Below are 27,903 nucleotides of genomic sequence, written 5' to 3' on the forward strand. Positions count from 1 at the left end.
TTTCAACGAGATATGCAATACAGTGGACGTATAAATTTGTGTTCTTTACTTATGTTGAGTTACAAATCAGAATATTGAGTGTGTTATTTGACCGCGGATTGGAAAATCATAAATTGTAAAAGTGTCACGGCTCATTTTATTATCCTAACATCTGTTCAAAATTTTTCAATGTATATTACGACCTGGGGATTACGGTAGTGAATATGCAACAATCGAATGCCCCTGCGAGAAGGGCCCGGACATTATATTTATTCTTATCCCATCCGAAGGACCGTCGAATTTCTCTCCTTGTTCTTGTTCATAAAAGACGACGCCTACTCTGTATATAATAGGAAAAATTTTCCTTCGTAACATTTTCATTATTGATCTTGTTCAATAGATCCCTTAAATATCTACATAGATCGGTTCCATATTTTCCTCGATTATTACTTTACCGGACGGTTCTCTTGTCGCCTCGAACCCAAGTTCATTATCGCGAATCTCGGACAATTATAATCGGGTTAACTTATAAAGATTAAAGTATTGGGGATTTTCCAAAGAATTCCAAAGGGAAGGCCCGGTGTCCTTTCATCTCCGACATGCTAATATAGGTAACAACAATTTTGTAGAAAGATGAAAAATGATTGAGTCATACCTTCGAGTTGAAGCTGTTAAAATACGGAATGTAATTTTCTTAAGCAAGGGGATGTCACGTAATTTTTTAAGTAATTACACGACTGGTGATTTTTTAGTATAGTCTTTATTCTTTAGACTCAGAGTTTTATTACAAAGGTTAATATTGTGACTGAATTGGAATTAGAAATAGAACCGGATTGAAATTAGAAATAGAACTGTCTCAACGGACTCTTACCATCAAAGAAGAAAGCTCGGTGTGGGTGTTCCCTTTGGAACTCAGAACGCGGATTCGTTGTCCACACTTTTTGGTGGAAAAGTGAGGGTAAGATCCGCGATGCCCATTGGTAAATGAATTAGATAGTAAAGACAAGGAGAGCTAGATATGGCTCGTGGGCATCCTTGTTCGTGGAAAAACTCTTATCTTGCCAGACACCCGCTTTCTCCGTATTAGGTAAGAGCGTGCAACAAACATAAACCGAAAATATTTACGTGAAGGAAACTGAAACTGAACAGATTCGGTTTATGTTTGTCTTCCTAGGCCTGTTGCGAGTTAATAGAACAATAGATAGGTCTTGGCGTCCGGACTACGTGGAATTTTACAAGGACCGTCACATCTGGCGTACCACATGGCAGAAAGGAAAGTTGGTACGTGACAGGGACGTCGTCTTTGCTCAAGAGAGAGCTTTTCTAACCTTGTGCCCTCACACACGGCGAGTCAGAAGAGTATTCGTATCCTGTAAAGTGCCGAATTTAAACGATTGATATTTGAATATAATGCGAGTCTCAAAGTTATTATCAACAAGAATGTATATTGGGATTACAAAGCCTTCAAACTCATATAAACTTTATTGCAAAACAACATGTTGATATAACAAAAATGTAATTTTACGTAAACCGGAACAAAACATTTCTATTCCAGGTTTTTATCTTAACAATAAATTGTAACATTAGCCCATTAGCAAACATTAGTAGCTCTATCCTTCGCTGATTATTTAATATATATAGAACTAAATTGTGTATCTACTTCAGGATAGGTTTTTACGGCGCTTAATAGATGTCCTCTTTTCAACTTTATAGATTCTAATTTTAATTTTAATAAGCAAATAAGTAAAAACCTATACAAAGGATTTAGCTAACTATGTCTTTTTACTGTTGTACAATTACAATTACGATTAACAACGCAATAGATTCGATATCTCGCATGATAGATCTAAGATCGTACGCAACACGGCGCCAAGTATCAGTCATAGTACGCGTCGTTATTATATTCGCAACTCGAATGTAATAAAGTACCAAAATCGCAAGGTGGTCGAGCAGGATGCGCAAGTATAAACCATGTCACGCTCGTGAGTATCATTCGTTATCCTAACATCATGCGTATAACATATACCTTTGCCTGCTACGTAATTCTAACTAACAACCTCGATTGAATTTATGTGCAAGTGCAAGTGCATTTTGCGCAGTTTATCAATAGTTAGCCACTATCTCCACTCGATTAACTCTACCAGTGCTATACGACTCTCAAGGTGCATGCAGTGATCACCCACTCCCTATAATAATATCAACCAATCCCATTATTTACATCTACAAATTTAGAGTCATCGTAGCAAAATACCCATCCATTAGGTAAACAAAACAAAATAATACACTTGCCAGACTAAAAACTCATACGTTAGTTATTTAATTATTAAATTCAAATTATCAACTGAATTTCAGCCACTGCCTAATAAATACTACTCGCAAACGAGCTATCATTTCTTAAATCAAATATAAGAATTATTTTATAAATTATGTTGTGTGTCTTAACACAGCCCACTCGAACATTGTATCGACCGCGTGACATTGATTGTTAACAAGTCCTATAAACTAAGATCTTCCAAATTTCTTTTGCTTTTGATAGACACACCCATCCGCTGGCCGATGAGTCATTCTGCTATATTTGGCTTGTCCTTTGTTATTATACAATTACTGTCATTTTTTACGACTGACGTCCTTGCTCGTAGTGACTTGACACTTTGCTATATTTAATCAAAACTCATAATTCTAGCGTTAAAATACTTCCTACCAGTACAGTATATAATCTAAAATTTAAACATCCTGTTTTAGGGCGACATATCCAGTGAATTAACGCTACCTGAACAGTTACATCTCCTTAAAATTAACGGGTAAATCTATGACGTAAGTAACAACATTATTATCTAATTTCAACCTAGTATTCAAAAACTGTTCAACATAAATTCACTACGCTCAAAATGCATCCCCTTACAAATGATATCGATGTTTACGATATTTATTTGCTATATTAATATTGATGTTATTTGTAATAGGTTCAGACCAGCGACCTCGGCCAGGACTATCCTGATTCGCCTTCATGATGGCCATAACCAACATAATATTAACTACGATAAAAAACTAAAATTAATAATTTGACTCTAACTATCGCCGCTATAATACGACTGGCCTGTATACATATTAAATAATTTATAATAAATAACTTGTTTATAAATACACCTTGTCATATTTATCTACAAGATATAATCCCAATATGATATATATGGGATGGAATGGGTAGAAGATTAAATAACTGTAAAATAAATAAGGAAACGATATGAAAACAGGCAATTACTTAAATATGGAATAATATTGGCATAAATATCCAACAAAAATTAGAACACAGTATGAAAAACCGTCCTAGAGATATTATTCGAGGCAAAAGTGACCGAACTAAATATTAGTATGAGGTAAGAAATACAAATAATGTGGTAAGAGATAGAAATAGAGAAACGTTTATAGCTCTGTTTTTGCGTGTTTCTGTAATGAGTATTCTCGAACTGTTAAAAATATTATCCAATTCAAATTTTACACGCATAATCTTGATATCTGTATTTTGCTGTAGTTATGAGAATATTTTGAAATATCAAGTGCATCACACACACACGCAAAATCTTTATCTTTATATATATATCTTTAAAGTTTCAGTAGCGAGTTCATTTGAATTCTTTCGTACATAACACATTGTACATAACACATACACGTATTTTACATACTTTACTATACTATAATTATATAAAGATTCGCAGTATAATAATCGTTATTTCCGGTATTAAAATCGTTATTCAACATTTATTTAATTAATCTTCGAAATGAAGTACAACCATGGAAAATTAACAAAAGAATCACATCTAAATCTTACAAATATAGGCCACAAGGTAACTTGTGCGCAATGATCGTGTATATACTCCACCTGTATAGTCCTGAAGTGTAGCCAATCAGCAAGCAGCACTACTCCTCTGTCTTCACTGTCATCGTAGATATCGGTGCTGTTCGATCGTCTTTCGTATTCCAGTCAAGGTAGAGTGTGCATCGTATAAAAATTTACTGAAGCTTATAATTTTCGAATTTACCAAGCATTACTTGGTAATGAGTACTAAGTGGAGAATTAAGTTTGACTAGAAACTTGATCTGCAAAGTTTCTGTAAAAAGAGATTTAGCCAACGTAAGTATTTTATACATACAATTTTGTAAAAATACAGTTTTGTATAAATAATTTTAATCTAAAAATTTGTTCCAGGATAGATGAGGTAGTACAGTAACCGGAAAAGAAATTATTCTACATGTAAAAGTAAGTCGTAATAACAAATACAGTTTTTGTCTTTTATGTTTTTTGTATTTTCATTACATTCTTGATTTTCATTAACATAACCGCCTTTCATTTAAAGAAGAATTTACTTTTTCAAGGACTTCTCATACAAATTTCAATGATGACTGCTATTTTTAATATCTTATTTTAACCTTTGTCCCTGTTTGTTTGGGCTACTGGTATCTGATCGGTTATTTCCTTTTAATGTTTGCGCGCTCTACTAATTTTGTGTGAATAATCTAGAAATATATGAAGTCTGGCAAATGAAATGATTTGATGTAGGAAATTCTTAATTTTCATAAAATAGTTTTGAACTGCCATGACTGGGTAGGAACAAAGAAGCTCGGAAATGAAATATAAAATAAACCGCTTTGCAAATGTACGTTGAGAGAATACATTACATGTTTCATTCAATATTAGCTGTTTTTTATACTTTTATTTCACTTATCTCACCGGCCACAATTTTTTAGGAATAAATTTTTATAAATTCATTTCTTCTTTGTTAAAGTTATTTTTTCCTTTTCAATTCGTCTTTTGTCACAGACTGTCACATTTCAATAAGAAAAATTCTATTTATTTAATATTACTTATGTGTGTTGCTATATAAAATTATTTGTGGCTTATTCATACTTGGATTAGAAATATTTAAATTTGTTAGTTAGTACAAAACGTTCATAGCGAACTTTTTAAGTTGTTTTCATAATTGGTGAATTTGTTTGAATTACTGTGAATAAAATTTGTTAGTTACCATAACTACTTTTCTTTGTTGATAAAGGAGATTTATCGTTTGTTGTTGTTTTTTTACATTTAATCGTTTATTTTTTAAAGAATTTGGTTATACTGCAGGCAATATATTGCAGGCATTCTTTTATTATGAGTTAGCCGATGTTCAAATTATTCTTCTTACATACGTACGTAAGTGTGTACTACAAATCTCATTTTTACCTGTTTTGTACTCTATTCTGTACCTTTATTTTGTATCTATAATATTTATATTATTATTATGCCAGATTAACTAGTGTTCTCATTCCTTTTAGTTATTAATGATAGTTTCATATTTAAGCAATTAGCTTTTGTTATCGTTTCTGTGTTTTTCATATATTTATGTATATACTTCGTATATACTTCGCTACAGCTATATTATTCTAAGTACTTTTTCTTTGTTTTCTTCAGAGAGTTTCTCCGTTATATTATTATTTTATTCCATTGTTATTTAATTAAAATTTATTATTGTTGCTTTATCACTAGATTCATAGCTGTATTTGAGTTAATTACCTGTGTGTATCCTGTTAAGTTCAGTGTTTTCCTATCTAATTCTGTGTCCTTCTTTAGTTATAGCCTATGCCCTTTTCTTATTTTATGTTTCAAGCCTATTCTTCCTGCTTCTGTTCTAAACACATATTCTGCTGATATATCATATTCTTTTTAGGAAACCTGCATGTATTGTTTTTACTTCTGCTCAGTAATAGGTCCTTACTCCTGTATTATATAGAAGAGTTGCCATTGCTATTGCCTCGGAAAGTTCTCTAGCTGTATTCCAGTTACTTCACTTTGTCACTATGACTAATTTCCAAACTGTCTATCGCTATTTTTGTCTGGTATCTGATTTGCTTTCTTATTACTTGGAATGTGTCTGTTTTTGTAAATGTTGTTACGTCCTACATATATATCTTCGTCTTATCATTGTATTTGATTTATTTTATTCCTGTTCCTCTATTTTTTTCCTTTTTTACTTTTTATTAATATTTTTAGCTTACCTATATCCTTTTCAAGGTGATTCTGCATACAGTATCCTTAAGATATGCCGCCTTTACCTTATAAATGTATTAAGTTTCCTGACCTTCTCGCTACATTGTCTACATAATACACATTTCCTATTACTTCTTTGTGTTTCTTGCCAATAAGTATTTTTCTCGGTTATAAAGTATTGCGTCGTTGTATCGAGTCCAACAATAGTACGTATATATCTTTCCTTTCGCCATTATTCCTGTTATTTTAATCTCTAGCACCAGAAATGTTGTTGTCGTGGAATTTTTTACTTTTGATTTCTGCTTGATCCTCTGGTAGTATATTGTTATACACCTGTAGAATGTTATACCATTATACTTGGTTAAGAGCTTAAAAGTATCTCTTCCTTCTGTAGAGCTTTATTCAAGAATTGCAAGATTGTTTTCTTCATATTTTGCATTAAAGACTCAAGTGCTCGTTAAATAAATGTATAATTCAAGCTTAACAGTGTTAAAAACCATTTTGAAACGTCCACATGTTTAGAAGAAACAGGAACAGAAAGAGATTATGTTTGGACTATTTATACTTGACGACGAATATAACACAATAGCGATATTGGTTTCGGTATCTACAGGATATCCTACGCAAAATCGGTTATCGAAACCTTGGTCACTTAAGGAATGTTTTAGATTCTACCGCCGTATTATACAGATTTGTACTTGGTAGCGTGCAGTGTAATATTGGTTTAAGAGCATCGCCTTCTTAAAAAAATGTTTTTGCGTTTTTTGATAGTACTCGATGGATAGAGATGAAATATAACGATTTTGTGTTTAGGAATCCATTGGTTCAGAAACTTACATTGGTTGTACATTTTTAAAGTTTGACATAACTTAGCTTAACGTGATAACGATTTAAACGGTAGACTTTTTTGTTTATTTAAATACATACTATGTTCAACGTAGCATAATATTGCTTTACGATGGTTATATTAGTATACTGAAGATGGTTATATTAGTAACGTTTATATAGGCAAAGTTCAATGTGCACTATCGAAGGTATTTTTATTAATATCTCGGAAATTACTTTCAAAGACTTCCACTTCACCGATTTCGATGATTTTTGAATATGTTATAGAAATTAACTTTTTATATAACTTTTGCCTATATATAATTGCCGTTCGGCCATAGTTTCCCAGATATTCGCAAAAAGTTGTCGATACCACTACAGTGAATTCTGCCTATAATTGTGCGTCTGTGACAACTATGCGTCAGTATTAGTTGCCGACAGCCTTATGGTGGCAAGCACAATGACCTATAATGAAACCTAACTCTTATCTTTTGTTTATAGTATAATTGTACACACACACGCGCGCGCGCAGAAAAGTAATTTATAACTAACGTACCGAACCGTTTAAGAGAAATAATTAAAAATATAGAGTATCTAACGAAATATTCAAGAATTATGGAGGTATTATTTTTACTTTATAACAAAGTAACAAAATGCCTCAATTTTTGTGATATAAAATTTTGCATTTTTCTGATGTTTCTTGTAATATATGTAAAAAAAATCAATCGTTCTGGGATTTATAGATTTTCTATATTATACTCTAACGTACTTCAATACATTTTTCTATATAATTGCACACTTACTCAAAATATAGAGCTTAAAAGACAAAATTATGCTGGTGACCCGACATTTTTCTAATCGACTGTATATATGTCAGCTTCACATGCTCCTTCAGGAGCTCCTTCGAGCTCCTTCAGGAGGGTAACCTCTTCTACCGTCCATGTTTTACTATAACTTATACTAGGGGGGTCCGTTATTCCGTTTCTCTTTCCATTTCTAACGGCAGAATGTGCATGCCGTTCGTGGGTGAATAGCCCTCTTTGAGTCCCGAAGCTCATGGGGCAAGCTTCACACTTGAATGCTCCTTCATTACTTTGACTTGTGCCACTACATTTCGGTACGTGGCACCTTGCCCCATGAAACTTCGGCAAACTTCTTCCACAGTGTTACGTCGCGTGAGATGGTCCGTGCGACGTCCCTCGTGGTCTGACTGCCAAGGTCCACACACCGTTACACTGACCCGCAATAAACCTAAGGAACCACCATAAACCGAAGGGGTACTTGACTTCTCTAAAAACAAGTCTGGCAACGCGTGGCTTAGAGAATATAACCTGCTCAAACCATCGAGATTCATCGATGCCTTAAGACTCAGGACCAACACCTTTGGTACAAGAACGGTATTGGCACGGGCCGACAAGAGAATCGATGTAACTTGTAGAAGATGTCGTGCCCAGCCCGAGACCCTCGGTCACATATTAGGGCTGTGTCAATACACCAAAGGCCTGAGAATCAAGAGGCACGATGAGGTAAAGTTGACTCTTGCTGATAGTCTAAGAAAAAATAATGAGGTGTTTGTTGAACCAACTCTCAACGTGGAAGGTAATCTTCCAGATTCCACAAGGTATAAACCGGACCTCGTAATTAAAAACGAGGAAAGGATTCTCGTGGTCGACGTAACGGTCCGCTACGAGAATAAGGATTACCTGTCCGAAACGGAGAAAGAGAAGGTCAGCAAATACCTCCCATGCTTAGAATATTTAAAGAAAAAATTTAACATCGACAAGGGCCAAGTTTTGCCAGTGGTCTTGGGCAGTAGAGGGGCCATCACGCCCAATGCTGAGAACAATCTAAAAATAATGGGCACGCTCTTGCAAATTACGGAGAAAGCGGATGTTTGTCTAACGGAAAAGCAGGTTTTTCCCATGAACAACCCATGAGCCATGTCGGCATGAGACTTTCTTCTCATATTTTTATTTATCAAACGTTGGCTGTAACCAATGGGCATCGCGGATCGTTATACTCACTTTCCTACCGAAAAGTGTGAACAACGAATCCGCGTTCTTAGTTCAAAAAGGCACGCCCACACCGAGCTTTGCTCCGTAATTTTTTTCTTCCGTAACGTCTTCGGACTTAATGGAAAAAAAAGATAAAATTATGAATGAGGATGAAGAGGCGGAGGAAGCTACGTGAGGAAGGGGCGAAGCGGAGTTACCTCCTAAGCCCACACACGCTGGCACCGAACGTACGAGGAAGGCGGCCCCTCCCATGGAAGGATTCTTCCACTCCGCACTGAGCACGGGGAGCCTACAGTTCGGTAAAACGTCGGAGGCAGAAGAGACCGCCGTCGTCCAAACGCCCCGCACGAAGAACAGGAAGGCAGGCGGATCTTCCGAGTTCCCCTTGGAACTGGCCGAAGAAATGAGATCATCTACTACGGCAAACATAGGAGCGGAATTACTCCGTCGAGCTTCTGAGGTGGCCAAGGTTGTCGAAACATCGCGCAACCTCAAGGCCATGTACGTGAAGATGCTGGGGAGCCGGCGATGTTCGTCGTTGCGGGTGCGACTAGAGCTCGCGAGAAGGACGGATCCCTCTCCCGGCGTCTCCGCGATAATGGAAAGACGCGTGGCAACGTTGGAGGCGGCGAACGAGGGATTCCAAAAGGAGCTGGCTTCCAAAAGGCGAGTAAGCGCGTCTCGTCGCGAACGAGCACAAGATACAGTAACTAGGCATCTCTTTGACCAAACTGATGGAGGAACGCCTCCGAAACCTCGATAGGAGGAGGGAAGATACGGGGAAGTCAGTATTTCTTACGGTCACGTTTCGGACTGACAAAACACCTCCCGTGTTAAAATATCCAGATTATAGTAAACCATTCGCACTAACCATTGACGCAAGTAACGAAGGAATAGGAGCCATTCTATCCCAAGACGGACATCCATGCAGCTACATATCAAGAACTTTAAATCCGCCTGAACGTAATTATTCTACAACCGAGAAAGAATTATTGGCAATAGTATGGGCAGTCAAACGCCTCCGACAGTATCTACTTGGACGACGATTTACCATTAGAACAGACCATCAAGCTCTTAAATGGCTTCGAAATTGTAAATAGCCTTCATCAAGACTTATACGATGGAGACTGAAACTCGAGGAATACGAATACGACATCGAATATACAAAAGGCAAAGACAACACTGCAGCTGACGTACTCAGTAAAATACATTGTACAACCAACGAACCAGTTACACTTACGAACGAAGAACTTAACGCAGAACTTGACTCTGAATACGATATTCGATTTGATTATGGACTATGGATCGGATCTAGCGAAAAACCAAAATACTTACAGATCTGTCCTAACGACAAAAGCTTCTACCAACTGAAGAAAACACAACCTGGAGACTATGAACCTCGAGCATGGCTCAACAAGATGGGGAACATCCTTCAAAAGAATAGAAAGATAGATTTTAGAGATTACGACTTCAGAGAAACCGAGAAGAATAAAATCAAAAGAATGATTCTATTCCACAACAGTGTCACGTAATTTTAAGTGATAACCAAAGATTCGGTAAAAAATTGAGTTTATTGGTCACAGTTATATTTTTTATTACAAGAGATCACGAGAAGAACTGTCCGGACCCGTCTCGTACCATGAAGGAGGAAAGCTCGGTGTGGGTGTGCCCTTTTGAACTTAGAACGCGGATTCGTCGTCCACACTTTTCGGTAGAAAGGTGAGGCTAACGATCCGCGATGCCCATTGGTTAATAAATGAAATTGTGAAGACAAAGAAGAGCCGATGTGGCTCGTGGACATCCTTGTTCATGAGAAAAGCCTGTTATCTCGCCAGACACTCGCTTTCTCCGTAAACCGAAGATGTTTTTGTGAAGAAAAATGAAACTGAACAGATTCGGTTTATGGTATTTCCTTAGGCTTGTGGCAGTGTAACAATGTGTAGATCTTGGCGCCCAGACAATGGGGAACCTCTCAAGGACGCATCTGGCGTAACACGTGCCAAACAGATATTCGATCCGTGACAACAGCATCGATAAAGATAAAGAATTTACACTAGCATGGGAACTAATTTAGGAATTTACTGAAGAGCAAATTGAGGAAATTCTGCAAGAGAACCACGATTTAATAGAGCATCCCGGAATACAGAAAACATATGATAAAATAAGAGAACGATACAAAATTCCGAATCTTATGGAAAAAATTCAAAACCTGTGAGACCTGTCAAACCGCAAAGATGACTAGGATTCGACCTAGAAAGAAGAAACATGCATAACCGACCACCGTTGGAACCAAATAACAAGATAGCAATGGATATATTAGAACCATTGAAGAAAACGAGACAAGGCAATTCCTTTATACTTTCCATTCATTGACGAACTCACGAAATACCTTATCCTTGTTCCTATAAAAAATCAACAAACAGAAATTTTTTGAAATTTTCTGTTAAATCATTACATATACATATTTTCAGCACCTAAGAAAATACTGACAGATAGAGGACAAAATTTTATTAATAGCTTAATGCAAAAATACGAAGAAGCTTTCAAAATAAAACATATTAAAACTAGTAGCTTCCACCCTCAAAGTAATGGATCATTAGAACGAACTCACGCTGTAATAGCAAACATGTTAAACAGTGTTCAAAAGGACTCAGAGAAAGAATGGGACGAACATTTTAATTTGATATGCTTAGCTTACAATACGATGATACTCGACTCGACCAGTTATGTTACTATTGCATAGTTAGCATGTTAGTTTAGCATGTTAGTCATTTTTTGAACATGATAGTGCGTCGGTTGACACAATTGAATACATTGAAATTATTATTTTGTTGAGGATATTAGGTTGATACGATCACTAGTTCCTACATACTAAGTTGATACGACTTCTAACGACACTCCTTTGTCTTAGGCGTCGGCCTAAGTGTATCCAGTGTGTTCATATGGCTCTACATGGTGGAGAAATACAGAATATAAAAACTGAATCTGTATGAATCAATTAAATATCGAACTTCAAAACCTAATAACTCTAATAACAATTTCACGATACAGTACGAGGTATATCTTGTGTAAATCATTCTTATCGCTCTTTTCAAGTGGAGCAGAGGGGCACTCGGCCCGTCCTGTACGCACTTCTCATGTCCTCTTTCGACGTAAAATCTGCAGATATCTTTTTCATACATGTTGATAATTGTACTATATTTTAATTTGCTTCCTCGTGTCACTTTAATAAAAAACTTTGTGAGTCTGAAGACAAGCACTGAAAGAGACAATAAAGTCGTCGTTTTAGTCTTTGCAGATGATATAGTTCTTCTTGTCGCCAATAAAAAAGGAGCGCAATCTCAACTACGCATGACTCACGAATATTACAACTAACTGGGTATAGTTATATCTACACCGAAATGTTTAATATTTTAAATTAAAACTCATCGTGACTCATGTGTCACCACATATATGACAAGTACGATCAAAGGCCGCAAATACTAGTTTATTGTATAAATTGAGTCAAAATAAAGATCTCGATCTTCTGTTCGAAAGTCTACAAGTTTTTTTTATTTTTTATCAATTGTTGAATTTTTTACGCAACACATGCATCGTTACCAGCGGGAGCCACGCATATTATGATCAGAACAATTTAATCACATTTGTAGTAAAATCGCAATATCTTGCAATATCTTTTCTCTCATAGTGTCAAACCGATCGAATATTTTAATCTCTTTTTTATTCCTTCTCTTTGGACAATGATGGTTGAAGAAACAAACAGATATACCAAAGAATTGTTAACACGTTGAATGTCACGCCAGTTTTACAAGGTTTGGCCGTAGCATCACGATGACTTTTTTATTACGCGATACATATAATCATCATTAATGAATTTATCTCACTGAGGTCGCCAGTAACCCCCATGGCGCTGTAGCGCAATTTCACTCGAATCACTTATTTTTTGCGATTATCAATTATCTCATATTGTCTCTTCGCGTTGCTAAATAATTGTTCTATGTTGTTGCGTCCCGGCACCTGCCATAAACCATAATCCATCCCTCGGTCATACTTATTTGGACCCGCAATAATCCTAAAGGACCGTCGCATGATTTAGCATTTTTTACTTTAATATCAAGGCCTTTAATTGCCATCAAACATCTTTCAAGTCGACACGTTCCTTAGGGTTACTGTTCATTAATTAAGGTAGAATACGTAAAAAGCTGCTTTTTCTAATGTTCGACAGCCACTGGTGGGAGAGAGGGACGCACATGATAAATCCATATTACATATATAAATAAAACTATTTTTCTATGTTTTATGCCGCATTAATTTCATCACACTATTGTAGTAACGATGGTGGTAATAAACAATTTTTAACTATTGACATTTGTTCAAATTATGTATTTTTCCTTATTTTGGTGCGTTGCTGCACGGCGCTACGGCCAAGTTGAGTGCCGGTCACCGTGACCATTATGACATTCGGCGTGTTAACATAAACATACATTTTATCATTGTTCTTTATAGTCTATAGCATACTATTTAATTTATTATATTATTATAGTAATAGTTGTTTATAATAGTGAAAAAATGTACACAGTAAAGTGTAATATTACATCAATTTTGTTTTAATTTGCATATATCAGAACACGAGTGGTCTGAATTGACACCGTGCGAATCGCGGTTGCTACGCTCAATAGGAATGTTATGTTGCTATGCCAGAGATCACGGAGGTATATCCATGTCATGTATATGTATATGTATACGCGTATGCATGCCTCTGTAACGTCAACCAAAAGCCAGGCATCTGTCGACATCGGGTATGTCGATAACACCTAGTCATGCGATAGTGTCACGTAATTTTTAAGTAATTACACAAAAGTTGAGTTCAGACTTAGTGTTTTATTACAGAGGCCAATATTGTAACTGGATTAAAATTAGAAATAGAACTATTTGAACGGACTCGTACCATCAAAGAAGAAAGCTCGGTGTGGGTGTTCCCTTTGGAACTCAGAACGCGGATTCGTTGTCCACACTTTTTGGTGGAAAAGTGAGGGTAAGATCCGCGATGCCCATTGGTAAATGAATTAGGTAGTAAAGACAAGGAGAGCTAGATATGGCTCGTGGGCATCCTTGTTCGTGGAAAAACTCTTATCTTGCCAGACACCCGCTTTCTCCGTATTAGGTAAGAGCGTGCAACAAACATAAACCGAAAATGTTTACGTGAAGGAAACTGAAACTGAACAGATTCGGTTTATGTTTGTCTTCCTAGGCCTGTTGCGAGTTAATGGAACAATAGATAGGTCTTGGCGTTCGGACTACGTGGAATTTTACAAGGACCGTCACATCTGGCGTACCACATGGCAAAAAGGAAAGTTGGTTCGTGACAATAGCGATGAGAAAAGACAATAGCCGGACTCCCACCCATAAGATATGTAAATCATAATGAAGAGATAAAAAACCCAGTCCTTTAGTCAGTAAGTTAGTCTGTATTCTGCAGTTGATAAAGCATACGAATGGGCTATTGCTCATTCGCCTTTTTATAACAGCTCGTCATTTATTACGTGACATCTCAAACGGCGAAATTGGATTTGGAAACAATTTCTCTTTGTTAATTTAAAAATAACCGAATATAGTTCGCAAATGTAAAATGGTTTAAGCAACAACTGTGGACGTTATTTTAGCTCCGTGATGTTTCCTTGTGCTTTTGCCTAGTTATAGATTTGGAAAGTATTACACTGTCTGTTTTTGTACTGCAGCTGCATTTATTTTAGATTCTACTAACGCTTTAATTTCAGCAGCGATAGAAGAGAAAGTTTCTTCGGTTGCCTCTCGCAAAGCACGTGTTACATATTCCTCCGTAACGTTCTCGTATGTCTCTTTGGCTGTAACATACATAAAGAAAAATGATAATTATTTATCCTGGTTTAAAGTTACAAAGAGATATTCCAAGTCGCAAACGCAGTGCGCTCCAATTGTGGCGGTAGAAGTAACTTCTATTAGATATGTTTATTTAATCAAAATGAATGCAAACGTATCTACTTTGAAAAATAAATTTAATTTTTATCGTCGAGTGCGTGCCACGATTCGGACGGTAGCGAATCGATGGTGATAATCGTTGTCGAACTGTTGTTGAACCGTTATCGTCGCAAGAAAGCGAAAAAATAAAAAGAAGAAGAGAAAAGAAAAAGGAAAACATCAGAACCGGCTAATCGGCGACGACAGTTAATCCTCGACGAAGGAGTTTGGACATGTCACTGTCGTGCCGATAAAGCAAGATAAATAAATCGTGGCGAACGAGTGGGTCGATAGAATTAAGAATCTAACGAAGGAAGAAAACTAGTGATCCAAGATGATCCTCAAAAAATTTAAGGGTCATTCGACGAGAAAATAAGTCTCAATACTGAGCGTTGTAATTGTATTAACTAATATATTCCTAATTCTAATTTCATTGTGCTTTAATTTCAAACACAGTCCATCAATCATGTTATGGTATTAAGATGTGTGGCATTTTATCGCGTGCTTCGCGATTTTAATGATAAAAACTACAAATGTCATATTATGAAAGAAAATATGTAGGGAGATACACATATCGAACAAATTAGTAAGAACAGGTAAATATTCGTTAATCGTATGTATTCATTTTCACAAGCGTAACACATTATAGCTCTCTACATATAATTTTCTTGCCACTGTATTGAACCTTGTGATGTATTAAAATAACATCGAAATTTGTCTCGTACCTCTCAATCATCCGTTCATTTCACGATTATCCTATTGAAAGATGTTGACATTAAGATATTCGTCACGCAACAGATTGTGCAAATAATGTTACAATAATTATCAAAGTTGTAATGATCTTTAAAGTATCGCTATCGCTGAACAAAATATTCTGAAATCTTTCTGGTTCTACACGACTTTTGTGGTATCTTGTGTGGCTTGACTTTTTGAGCAGGGGCTTCGTCATATGCTTAAAGAGTTTCATTACTTACAATTGTTAATACTACTTGGTAGTACTATTATGTCATATATCGACAATATAGCGGGAAAGTGAAAGTTTCTCAAACGAGTACAGCGATTCATAATTGATTTTCCAGAGATACCACCAGTTTCTTTTTTGTCAAAAATCTCAAGAGCGGCTGGCATCCTTCTCTAACCACCAACATAGAAATTAACCAATTAACAGCGACGTCCATTTCCCTCACCCTCCGAGCGGAGGCTTTCCTCGACTAATCCGATGATCTCGCGCCCTTAGGCACACCCCATTATAGTTTTCCTCTGTAGCGTCATCGTGACGGGAAGTCATCCCCTTTCTCGCAGTCTCGTTAGTCAGTTATCTAGCGTCTGTACGATCGGTGAATAATCCACGTCTCAATAAAGAGTTAGTCAAGTAATCCTTGTATCGCGAGAAGTAAGTCGAATCCGACTTAGACTTTGGAGCAAAGTGCATCTGTTATCCCGTTGACCGTGGATTCGTCATATCGAATCTAAGGTCATTGTCGTTAGTGTCTAGTTACCGCGGCCACTCGCCAATCTTATAACATCCATACTTGTGTTAATAAACGCTACGTCGATTGTGTGACAACGATGAATAATCCCGGTAATGATTCATTACACGCCCCTAACCCAAGTCTTAACGATAACCCGACATATACAGGGTGCGCCGTTAGAATCCGGACAAAAGAAGTTTTGTGCAGAAAGTTGTTTATTTAAGTCAATACACAAAAACACATGAAAATGTTGTTATATCTCATTTAAAGGGTCCTTGCTGAGAACTTTTATTCTATGTAACCACCCTCTGCCTCTATGACCTGCTCTATTCTTGCTCTAAAGCGCGAGCACGCTGACTTCAACTGGTCGCGTTTAATTGTCGCGAATTCTGACTCGATAGCAGCTCGTAGGGAGTTGACGTTGGGGTGCCTGCATTTATTAGTTTGTCTCTCGATAACGCCCCACACGTAATAGTCCAATGGGTTTAGGTCGGGACTGTTAGGAGCAGCTTCGTGTTTTAACGAACACAGAATCAAATGACAACGGGCAAATCTTTTAAGCTTGGCGGCCTCGGAGAGCATCTGACGGACTTTGAGAACGTAGGAGGCATATCTAAGATCCTCTTGAGCTATTCGACGGACAATCGTTTCACTCACCCCCAAGACGGAGGCTAATTTTCGGAGAGAAGTTCCCGGATCTTCCAAAATCATGTCTTGGGCCCTTTGAATAATTTCTGGCGTCCTTGTTGATTTTTCCCTAACCTGAACTTTTCTCGCCGGAGAAGGAGAACCCTTCTCGAACCACTCTGAGGCTGCGTATCTCTTAGCAATGTCGTATACCGTCGATCTTGGGTAGCTAAAGAATTTTATAATTTCGACCGGCGTTCTCCCGGCGCGAAGACTTTCTATAATCGCCGCTCTTCTATCGTATTCCGGGTTTTGCTTAACGAGTTCTGTCATTTTGAGGTTATAGAAGACTTATTGACATATTTAACTAACTTCAGAGTCAATCAGCACAAACATCTGAATTCTAATATGGTGGGAACTACAAATTGAATTCTGTCCGAATTCTAACGGCGCACCCTGTATATACTAACGATTACTCACATTTTATTGACAAGTGTCCAAAAAGTTCGCAAGCTGCCACGTTAAACTCATGAATGTCTTTTGCACCTTGAGTAGATTTTCTGGCCCAGATGTAAATTCTTACGTCTCTGTACTTTTCTTTATTTTCTTTAATATTTGATTTCCCTCTCGTAATATATATATTGTGTGGTATTTGTTTATTTTTCAAATAATCTATTATCAATAATGCCCAATTAACAAAGTCATTCATATTCTGCACATTGGAATACTTTATACAAAATCCTTTTGCTGGGTAGTTTCCTAATATTTGTATAGGCCCTGCATATTCTTCAAGATCCTAAAAAATAATACCAGTGTAGGTAATAATGTTATACAATAACAAATGTCAGTGTTAACAAAATTATATTGAATAGAAAATTACAAAAGTTGCAATAAATAAGCAAAGAATTTAGCCTTTTATCCATTAGTAACATATGATAATTGTTATTTAGATTTTCCGGCATCTATTTGAAAAAGGTTTAATATCTGATGGACGTTACAATTAGTTACACTAACACGTGACGTTATATCCAAATATGATATATCAATTTAACATCTTCACCATTAGAATGTAATTAGGAAAAACTGAAAGATAAAATGATCGCTTTATATTGTTCTCGTTAATGATATTAATTAGATTAATTTGCATTTTTCTGCTAATACTATCAACATATGTCAAAAAATATACTGGATGAGTAATAAAAGTGATTGTAGTAAGAAAGCTTAAAAGAAGATTGTAATGAAACAGAATATGAAATAGTATTATTAGAATTATTACTATTGAAAATCACTTTATTCTCTGTGAGTTTTTCCTAATTACATGTTAGCATGTTTCTGTACATCCAAAATAAATATTTGAGCAGATGACTATCTTCTTCTACACCATTTACAATAGGAAGTGTAGCTACAAATTTCTTTTACTTGGGATGATAAATTTGGCCCCACAAATAATTTTTATATCATTAACAACCATATATTTGTTACATATTTTCTATTTTTTACAGAGAGTACTGCGAATAACGAGTCAGAACCTTTTAAACAATTTATACATTTTCAGGGGCTCAGCTCCCTTATCGCGATAGTTAAACAAACGTGGTAAAGCTGTTGTCAAACTTTAACTAAAGTCTTATTCAAACCAAAGTGTTCCGTTGCTGAAGAATCATGATATTACTTCGTGGTATAACCAGCAACCACGAAGAAGTCAGCCGATTTTCATTTTCAAAATATTAGAACCAAACTTCCAGAATTTCAAATCTACCAATAATATTTCAACGACGCAGAAAACTAGCAAAAGTAACAATTTGACTTTGAATTACGATTACGCAAAATCTATTATATTTGCAACACAAACTTTTATACCAAAACCTTACATAGTTATATGACATTATCGAGTGACAACAATTTCGCTTTATGAGAAGTAATATCCGAGCTATTAATAAAAAGATAGAAATCGAAGAGAATGTTGCAATCATCCCATACCCCGCGGTGTACTTTTTATTTGCTTTGCTAAAATTATACGAATTATCGCATACAAGCCAATAGTACTCCTTATTTTCTTCGTGATTACGTTATTCATTCTTATTCTTCCTCTTGATGTTTTTGATACGAATTCTCAACTAACTGGCGATCAATCAGGTTGATATCGCGAACCATGAACACTATTAACGCTCAAGGTGAAGGTAAATTAAAGATACAGAGTAGTAGTATGTTTAGTTTATTTATTTGCACTCTTTAGTATACATGAAGAGAATCACTAGCAAGTTAAGATGCAAAGTAATGTTGTGTTTATTTGATTTATTTGCACTGTTTATTATACACGGAAATAGTCACTAGCAAGTTACGATGTTGACCGATTGAACTATTATTCTTCAGTTATTATTCTGATGATGGTCTTGTCGCGGAGGAAAATTAGCGATAAATGTATCTAACGCACGAAACCAGCAGATTCGTTGATGGCAATATGCCTACTGGACGAGGTCGGTAAGCTCCTCGAGAGAATCATCGCCGCCCGTTTGGAGCGACACGTGTCAAGGCGGGTGCCAGGCTGGCACGAAAGCTAGTACGGATTCCGGAAAGGACGATCGACGATCGACGCGGTTAGACGCGTACGGGAACTCACGGAGGACATGGTTTCCCGGGATGACGTGGCGCTGGCGGTATCTTTAGACATCGTCAATGCGTTCAATACCATGCCGTGGGACAGGATAGTGGCGGCTCTGGAACATTTCGAGGTTCCTAGCTACCTCGTTCGGCTGATCCGCGCCTACCTCAACGACAGATGGGTATGCTACACCAGCAAAGAGGGGGAGGAAAGGCTGCCTGTCGAGCGTAGCGTCCCACAGGGCTCGGTGTTGGGACCGATCCTGTGGATCACTGCGTACGACGAGGTACTGTGCGGCCATGGTATGCTACGCGGACGACACTCTGTTACTGGTAGGAGGTCGCGGGTGGCACGAGACGTTGCGCATCGGTGAAATCGCAACGACCTGCGCGATACAGGCTGTGCGCGAACTGCGCCTGAGGATCTCCCCGGCAAAGTCGGAGGCCATCTGGTTCTACAAAGGGGATGAAAATGTGCTTCTGGAATGTAGCAGGGCTAATAAGTAAGGCTAAAAAGAAACTCTTGAAGTTTCACAGTTCCCACATCAAATTTGTGTTTGACGAATACCTCTCTGTATTTCTCTATAAGACGAATCACTTCCTTTTTCTCTGGACTGTTTAAATGTTCAAGATTGTCAAGAAATTGGTCATTCTCCATGTACTCAGTGACGTTTATCTCTCTTCTCGTCTGGTCGTTGTTTCTTTCTTCTTTTTTCCCAAATATTATTTTTCTTCTTTGTGATTTACCTTTTTATAACAATTTTTTTTTAACTTTTTGAGCAATTCTCAAATTCTTATCTTGTAATAATTTGAACTTTTTATGGCGTCCAACCATAGGACAAGGTGGTATGTGAACTTATCGTTGCGTACCATAAAAACATCCATTATTTCTTCTATTTTATTTATCTTCATTCGAAGTTTTGCCCGGCCACTCGTGAAGTCATTGCTACTGATAATTTTGAAAACACTCTTATGTTCGGTTAGATCTGCTTTTATTTGATCAATAATCTTTTGGTTAATAGACCTTGCATTGGCTCCAGTGTCATAAACACCTTTAACATCTTTCTGATCATTGATTCTAACTCGGTGTTTTATCAATAGTTCATATACTTTTCCGGGGCTTCTAGTTTGTTCATTCTCATCCATTCTTATTGACTTCTCGTTTTCGGATGTGAATATTTCAAGTGAATTTAACTGTTTTTTTTTTTTTTATTTTATTTTGGTTATTTTACAATTTGTCCTTGCGGACATTTGGTAAAGTGTTATATCTTGTTGGTGAAGAAAAAAAAAATATAAATAAAAAAATAATATAGCATGTGGGCGGCTACCTCCAGCGGGGTGCCAGCTTCGTTTTTTTTCTAAGTTATATTTTTTATGAGGTCTATTGGGTGTTTCCTTTTTAGTCTTCTTGCGATATTTGTTGTGTTGCACGTTTCAGCTGCCAGCTGGTTCGGGTGTGTTTCTATTTTAACTGTTTGAAATTCTTCTGAACGTTCTTGTTTATGTTTCTGCATAATTCTATGGGATGGAATCGACCAGGAAAATTCAGTGATTCGCAAAAGCTAGTTTCGCGAATGATGGATTTGAATTTCTATCAAGACATACTTTCATTTCCTGCATTTCTTTTCCTTTCATCTGAACTTCTTTATCTTCATACTGTCCCAAAATTTTGATCAAATCATCTGTTGAGTGTATCGTTTCTTTATCGATTCTATCCTTAATATAAATAGGTAATCCGATAACAATCAAATCAATTCTTGTGTTTTCAATAGTCTTCCTCTCTATTTCAAATATTAAGCGTTCCTTTTTTTTTTTTTTTTTTCTTTTTAGCGTAATCAACGAACGAACCTGAAATATATTTGAAATTATACGCGTATCGTGATGAAGACCAACCTTTATTGCTGAAAACTTTAGAGAAATAAAGTCCTCCAATGTTCCCAAATATTCTTTGTTCTTCAACAGATTTGTTTAATACCACTCTAGTGCTGTTTTTCCAAATACATCTTCAAGCACTTGATTTTCTACTCATAATTTAGATCTTGAATTTTTCTTGTTTCATACTTTAATATCCAATCTGTGGCTTTTTGAGTTCCATGAAATTGCTTTAAAGTGAAGTACGTTCCTTCTCTTTTATAATTATCTCGTTTTTGAAGAATTTCCAAAAGTCTTTCCATGTCAAAACTAGACTTACTTTCGATTAATAAGAGTTAAATAGTTTTCAGGGCATAAGTAATCATGTGGAGGGGAAGAGTAATGACTCTTCCGGTATCTATTATTCTACTATAATAAGAGTAGCTGCTGGAGGTAGCGAGTGAACTTTTATTATCCAAATGATCTTGTTCCTCGAGTCGTTTGTACAAACGTAGTCCTACTGTATTGTCAAAAAATTTCTTACATTTCCTCTATGATAATTGTACATATTATGTTTATTTTTCATGTTTCTTATTGTTTATGACAGCGAATAATGATTTATGTAAAAGCTACGATTATTGACTCATCATTTTGTTCATATAAATACTAAAAACTTTTCTTTTAAATTTTCTTTGCACATACAACTGTATAATTTAGCTTGCTCACCGTGTGCATTATTATGATTATTACAATATTTAGTAAATAAATGGCTTGGAGTTATAAAAAAAAAGCGATATGTGAAATTGTTGATTTATGATATTTTAATAAGGAAATAATAAATGTTTTTTTAATTCAAGAAATGCCATTCTTGTTAAGTAGTTATTTCTAGAGTTATCCCATTTATTGATAAGGCAAGTACTAAGAAATCGAAATAAAATTTCCCTACTGCGAGTCTTATTAAATGTTTCAATTGTTTATGAATATTTAAGTCACAAAGAAATCATTACAATTGGAAGTAACAGAGTACCATGTATCCCCTCTGTCATAGCAACATAACATTCTTATTAAGCACCTATAATCTATAATAATAGCCTGATACTCATGATTATCATGATGGCTGCCCTATTCCAATCGATTAATTCCTTGACATAGCAACAACCCAATACACTACATATATAAAAACACCAAGAATATCAATAAAGAATGGCCCTCTCATTCAGCATTCAATCAAGTATATAATATAAATAATTATAATTAAGTATAAGTATACTTAAACACCTCCTTACCACCCTGGAAATAAGTTTATTACAAAATTATGAATTTTAAAGTTTTCATTTATTCTTTTTAAAAGAATAAAACTTTGTAATGCATGTTATAATTCGTTAATACAGTAAGTTATTAATTTTTCACACAAATATTCTTGTGTGATAATGATAATTTTTTAATCTAAATTGCAGTTCAGTTGGTGGTGCTATCTTAACAAAACACAACTCATTTTGTAGGTTATTTAATCACCTACAACATTCATTCTTAATATTTTCCTCTATGTCCACTCAGTTCCCAGATATAAACCAATAAGTAAAAGAAGAGGCTGATTTTTACAATTATACCACTTCTGATTATGTATTGTTGAAAATAATCTCTTACCTTGAACAGATTCTCATTCTCAATTGTGAATAGGACCACATTAAGCGATAGAACAATAATTAGAATTTTTTAATGAAATAGATTTAATTTAATTCAATGTAACTCGACTGGACTAATGAGAGATATATATATAAGGAATAACAGAATAAAAATGTAGTTACGATATATTCCAGTAACATCCTCCATCTCAAGTAGTATAAATGCCAATGAAGATGGTTCACAGATGCAAAAGCACAAAGACTATTAAAAGCCACCCTGAGATATCTGCAAACAACATATTATCAAATTGTTAAGTTTTAGTTATTTATTTACTCCAATTATTCTTTTTATTCTCTGTAAATCTTATATCGAAAATTCAAATATATTTAAGCTCTTGGTTATTTAACATAGTAGATTAAAAATATTATTTTATTATAAGCATAAATATAATACAGATTAGATTTTAAAATATGTAATATTATTTCTTTGATCAGAATTTCACAGTTAGATTCTATTGAACAATAAAATCACAAATTTAACCGTTTGAGTCCCAAGCAGCGCGATCGCGCTGGTTAGATTTTGTGTCGAAAGGTCCCAGTTCATTTGAACGGACGACTGACAGTATTCTGTATTTCATTGTTATTTTCTCAATAATTTTTATTGAACAAAACTTGAAATATTATAAACTATATCATAAAAATAACAAATATAACGAGCGCTATTGCGCCGCTTGTTTCTCTTCGCAATCGATTAAGACAAGCTGTTTGGGATTTTTCGACCCCTGAGACTTAAACGGTTAGGACATTTATTGTTGCATGTTGCACAAATCCAAGATAGATCCACGTCTCTAACACGACGTTGCAGGTTAAGGGCTTAATGATACAATAAGGTTAATTGAAAACACTTATAAAATGTAAACAACAATATAATATTGTAAATAGTTATAATGTAAATATTTTTAGATGTCAGAAAATGTTAATAAATCATGCTAAAATTTCAAAATTTTTATTTTTTCTATTAAATTGGAATTGCGTCACTGATTACTAAGCTTTATGCTATAACAATTAGAGTTTCAAAAATAAAATAGAATCATAAAATAATTACTTCTTTATTCATAATGCATTACTACAATAGTCTTATTTTATTAACTGAATAATGCTTAATAAATATTATTAAGAAAAATGAAATTTATGAGAGTACTGTGCATGTTTTATTAGCTTTCCTTTAACATTGCACTTTTTAACAATCAACATATGTATTTATAAATTAATTAAAGATTTAATTTCTGTTACTTTTGCTTCAAAGGTGGAATATACTTACGAAGACAAACTCAAGGAAAACAACTCAACAGCTTTCAATAAGCTATACTTTGTTACAAGTTGAGGTAATTGTTTACATCTTTGTGGCAACAGCAGAGAATGACAATATTCAATCGGACTAGCATTAATTGCAATTATATCATCTTTGTCTGTATTATTTAAATTCATTATTTGTTCTTCTGAGACAAGTTTTGTAAAGTTAAAATTTTTTTCATTGAAAGGTTGGTTCATTGAAATAATATTTTCTGGAGATCTTCTTTTATAACCGCGATCAATATTTAGCTGAAATTAATAAAAGTTGTCAGTATTAAATATTTAAAAAAGCAAATATTATTTATTATAAGATTATTAATAATAAAGAAAATTTATATAATGATTAAAACTTGTTTGTATGATATGTTTTGTCAGAGGACAATATATAATTGGATTGTTCATATAAAACCTTTATAAAAATTTGGAGCATTAAATATTTTACACATTTAATGCCTGTGTCTAATGAATAGAAAATATCAGTACACATAAGAATCAATCTAATATAAATTACTATTTTATCTCCATCTTCTTATAATGTGTTTTCTCTTCTGCGAATCTGTTTCTTGATTTCTGGATTTAATGTCTAGATTTACATAAAATATTGTCCAATTTTTTTAATACCTTGTATATAACACCTTAAACAATTTATGGGCTTAGCAGTTTCTGGAAGTATGTATATCTTTCTAAACAACAGATGAATTTCAGGGTATTTATAATTCAAAGGGGTTTATTTACATGGTTAAGGAGATCCCCAAATCGCATTTCTCTGGCGATGAACTATTCAATAGTTTAACAAAGAAAAACATCATACAAAAAATTTCTGCAGAAAATTGCGGCACATTATAAACATTATAAACTTTCTGACAATTTTCTTTTTGTAAAAGATGACAAATTTATAGAATTACAGATTATATATATATATATATATTATTTTTTCTATGGATTAAATTACTGGAAGTCATATTCACAAGACACAAGTACTCCAAGATCTTGTTAATGATTAAATGTACAAATGAAGGTGCAACATCCCATTGGGAGATAAAGTACATTATTAGCAAACAGATACAGGTACAGGTACAAGCTTATGAGTACAGTTTAGGTATACAATTTTCAAAGTTTTCAAAGACGCAACAGCTAACTGGTTAATCAGCAATTGTATACTCCACTGAATGTACTTGTGGCACTGTGAAAAATATGATTTTTCTCAGATATTAAGTTTTCTGAATGTGAGGTTGGCGGTAGCCAAAACTTTCATCATTGAACTCCTCTACTTACAAGTTTTCTAACAATGTATCATGCACCCTATGGGCATTAAAGTACTAAATACTACAGTATTGCAAATTTATTTACTATGCAAAAAAAGACAATGTTATATTTATGATTGTATATATAAAATGCTATTTATCATAAGAATAAGGTAAAAAGAGAAAAAAACATTTATATCAAAATAGAATAAAAACTAGAATAGAATAAAAAATAGAATAAAAAATATTGAAAAACAGACATTATATGTATACAGAGGACTTGAATCCTGAATCTTAGCATAGGACTTTAACAAATTACCATCATACTACCGCATTGTTTGTTAAATACCACAGTTGAACCACATTCTAGCGTAGTAGTAAAATTTCAATCACTAATGTTTCAAAAAATATGGGGTCTTTGTCCTTATAATTCAATACTTTTGCAGAGGGAGGATCTACCCATATGCAGCATTTTAATTAAATCAGTAATACAAATGTCTTGCAGATCCTTTGTTATTTGATAATTATGAATTTACATATATATGAATCAATATAATTATTTTTTTCCTTTCATTGTGTCAGATAGAGTTACATTAACTAAGTCATACTAGAGTAACTTGACACATTAGCACCGTGACTCACATATATGTCATTTGGGTTCCTTTGCTAGAACCTGAATGATATATACATATATGAGTTTCTAAATGCTCTGATGCCAATGTGTTAAAGGATTATAAGTTCTTTGAAATACAATCGAGGAGAGAGGCATTATGATTCTCATAATTATAATTTAGTTCACTAATTTATATTAATTATATATATTCCTAAAAGTATAATACATTGATTAATAAATAAACAATCCTGATATTGTATTGGCAATATAATAACAAATATGATATATTCATTGCTACTTCTTCAACTGTTATTTTATATATGATTTTGCACTATAAAATTAATATATATAAGTTTACTCTTATAAAAATTCCTAGAATAAACAATATTATCTATATTATATTATTAGATATAATTATGGTTACATAATATTTATTTCATTTTTATTTTTGTAAATTGTCACTGATTTGCTAAATATTTTTGTTTTGTCTGCTTATTTTTATTTTATAAGTTATCAACAAACTGTACTTATGAGTATTAACACAAAGAGATAAGCATACATAACAAGTTTTACATGTACTTTTGTATTAATGACATTAATACACGAAACATATTTGTAATTATTAAAATTTGAACTAGAAAATTATCTTATGAATATGTATGCAAGAGATAGTAAAATTAAAGCATACATCTACACATATGACAAGTGAATAATAAAAACATGTAAAATATTCTATCCTGTAAATTACTATATCACTGAAACAAAATTGTAACAATTAAAAAATATTTAAAAATAAATGAAATAAATATTTATTATAATTAATTATTTAATAACATTACCTGGACTAAAAAGTGATATTTGCCTTCCAATACTTTTGAATCTTGAATATTTAATATATAACGAAACATTCCATTCTTCTGGGCTTCCATCCACTTTTCTTTTAAAACCAAATCAAAATCAGATTCCTCCTCTTCTTTAATATCTTCACTACAAACACAATTCGTTTCAGTAGGAGAATTGTAGGACATGACTGTATCGGATTTTATGTAGATTTAAATAATATGAAATCATTTAGCACAACTAACCATAGCCTATTTTAGATATAAACCACGTTGTGATCTAAACATAACCTAGTTAATATTCTACGTAATATATATATATGTATATATATATATATATATATATATATATATATATATATATATATATACACACACACACACACACATATGTATGCATGTACTTCTCCATAGATTTTCTGCGAAATTAAAAGATACTGACATGATAAAAAAATTATAATGCTGTGAGTTGGAATATGCAATAGTGAATACAATACATGTAAAACGAATTTATACCATATTTAGATTAACTAGTTATTGTTTTTTTTTTGTGTATCATAATTACTTAGATGTAGTGAGAAGTGTTGTATAATATTAAATATTTATTTTGTATCTTTTATCTTAGGTATTTTACTCTACAATATGATAGTATTACATAATTTTTTTTACATTAAGATCTTATTGATTAACTAATTAAATAATTAATATCATTATATTACTATAACACTAGTTACAAGAAAGTTATGATACGACTTTTTTTAAGAATTAAGGCATGATATCTTTATTATATTAGAAAGTATGTTTAACCCTTTGCACTCCGAATTTTATTTAAATTTTGTA

The 27,903-nt window shown here is 34.2% G+C and overlaps 1 protein-coding gene and 2 long non-coding RNA genes across 3 annotated transcripts; 2 read left to right on the forward strand and 1 right to left on the reverse strand.

Annotated features, from left to right (window-relative positions):
* The first annotated feature begins 1,800 nt into the window (after positions 1 to 1,800).
* On the forward strand, positions 1,801 to 3,123 carry LOC132915881 (uncharacterized). The gene is made up of 3 exons (XR_009659977.1): positions 1,801 to 1,961; positions 2,722 to 2,780; positions 2,949 to 3,123. It is a non-coding gene; the product is annotated as an uncharacterized LOC132915881 (long non-coding RNA).
* A 10,988-nt stretch (positions 3,124 to 14,111) lies between these two features.
* Positions 14,112 to 27,399, reverse strand: LOC132915890 (GDP-D-glucose phosphorylase 1-like). The gene is made up of 5 exons (XM_060975658.1): positions 27,064 to 27,399; positions 24,336 to 24,616; positions 23,198 to 23,300; positions 17,421 to 17,736; positions 14,112 to 14,708 (listed from the first exon to the last, which is right to left on the reverse strand). Exons 1-5 carry the CDS (start codon positions 27,250 to 27,252, stop codon positions 14,557 to 14,559), a joined length of 1,041 nt encoding a protein of 346 aa, XP_060831641.1. The 5' UTR covers positions 27,253 to 27,399; the 3' UTR covers positions 14,112 to 14,556.
* Positions 23,245 to 24,405, forward strand: LOC132915891 (uncharacterized). The gene is made up of 3 exons (XR_009659978.1): positions 23,245 to 23,612; positions 23,732 to 23,904; positions 24,321 to 24,405. It is a non-coding gene; the product is annotated as an uncharacterized LOC132915891 (long non-coding RNA).
* Positions 27,400 to 27,903: the final 504 nt, after the last annotated feature.

The sequence above is a fragment of the Bombus pascuorum genome, unplaced genomic scaffold, assembly GCF_905332965.1.
Source record: "Bombus pascuorum unplaced genomic scaffold, iyBomPasc1.1, whole genome shotgun sequence".
Classification (NCBI taxonomy): domain Eukaryota; kingdom Metazoa; phylum Arthropoda; class Insecta; order Hymenoptera; family Apidae; genus Bombus; species Bombus pascuorum.

What these genes read in the sequence shown, in the direction of transcription:
- LOC132915890 (XM_060975658.1), bottom strand. Translation starts at nt 27,252, where the DNA reads ATGTCCTACAATTCTCCTACTGAAACGAATTGTGTTTGTAGTGAAGAT. An exon ending in TTTTCCTTGAGTTTGTCTTC is followed by an intron (nt 23,301 to 24,335) that starts GTAAGTATATTC and finishes TGTTGTTTGCAG; the next exon opens with ATATCTCAGGGTGGCTTTTA. An exon ending in TGGACACTTGTCAATAAAAT is followed by an intron (nt 14,709 to 17,420) that starts GTGAGTAATCGT and finishes TGTATGTTACAG; the next exon opens with CCAAAGAGACATACGAGAAC.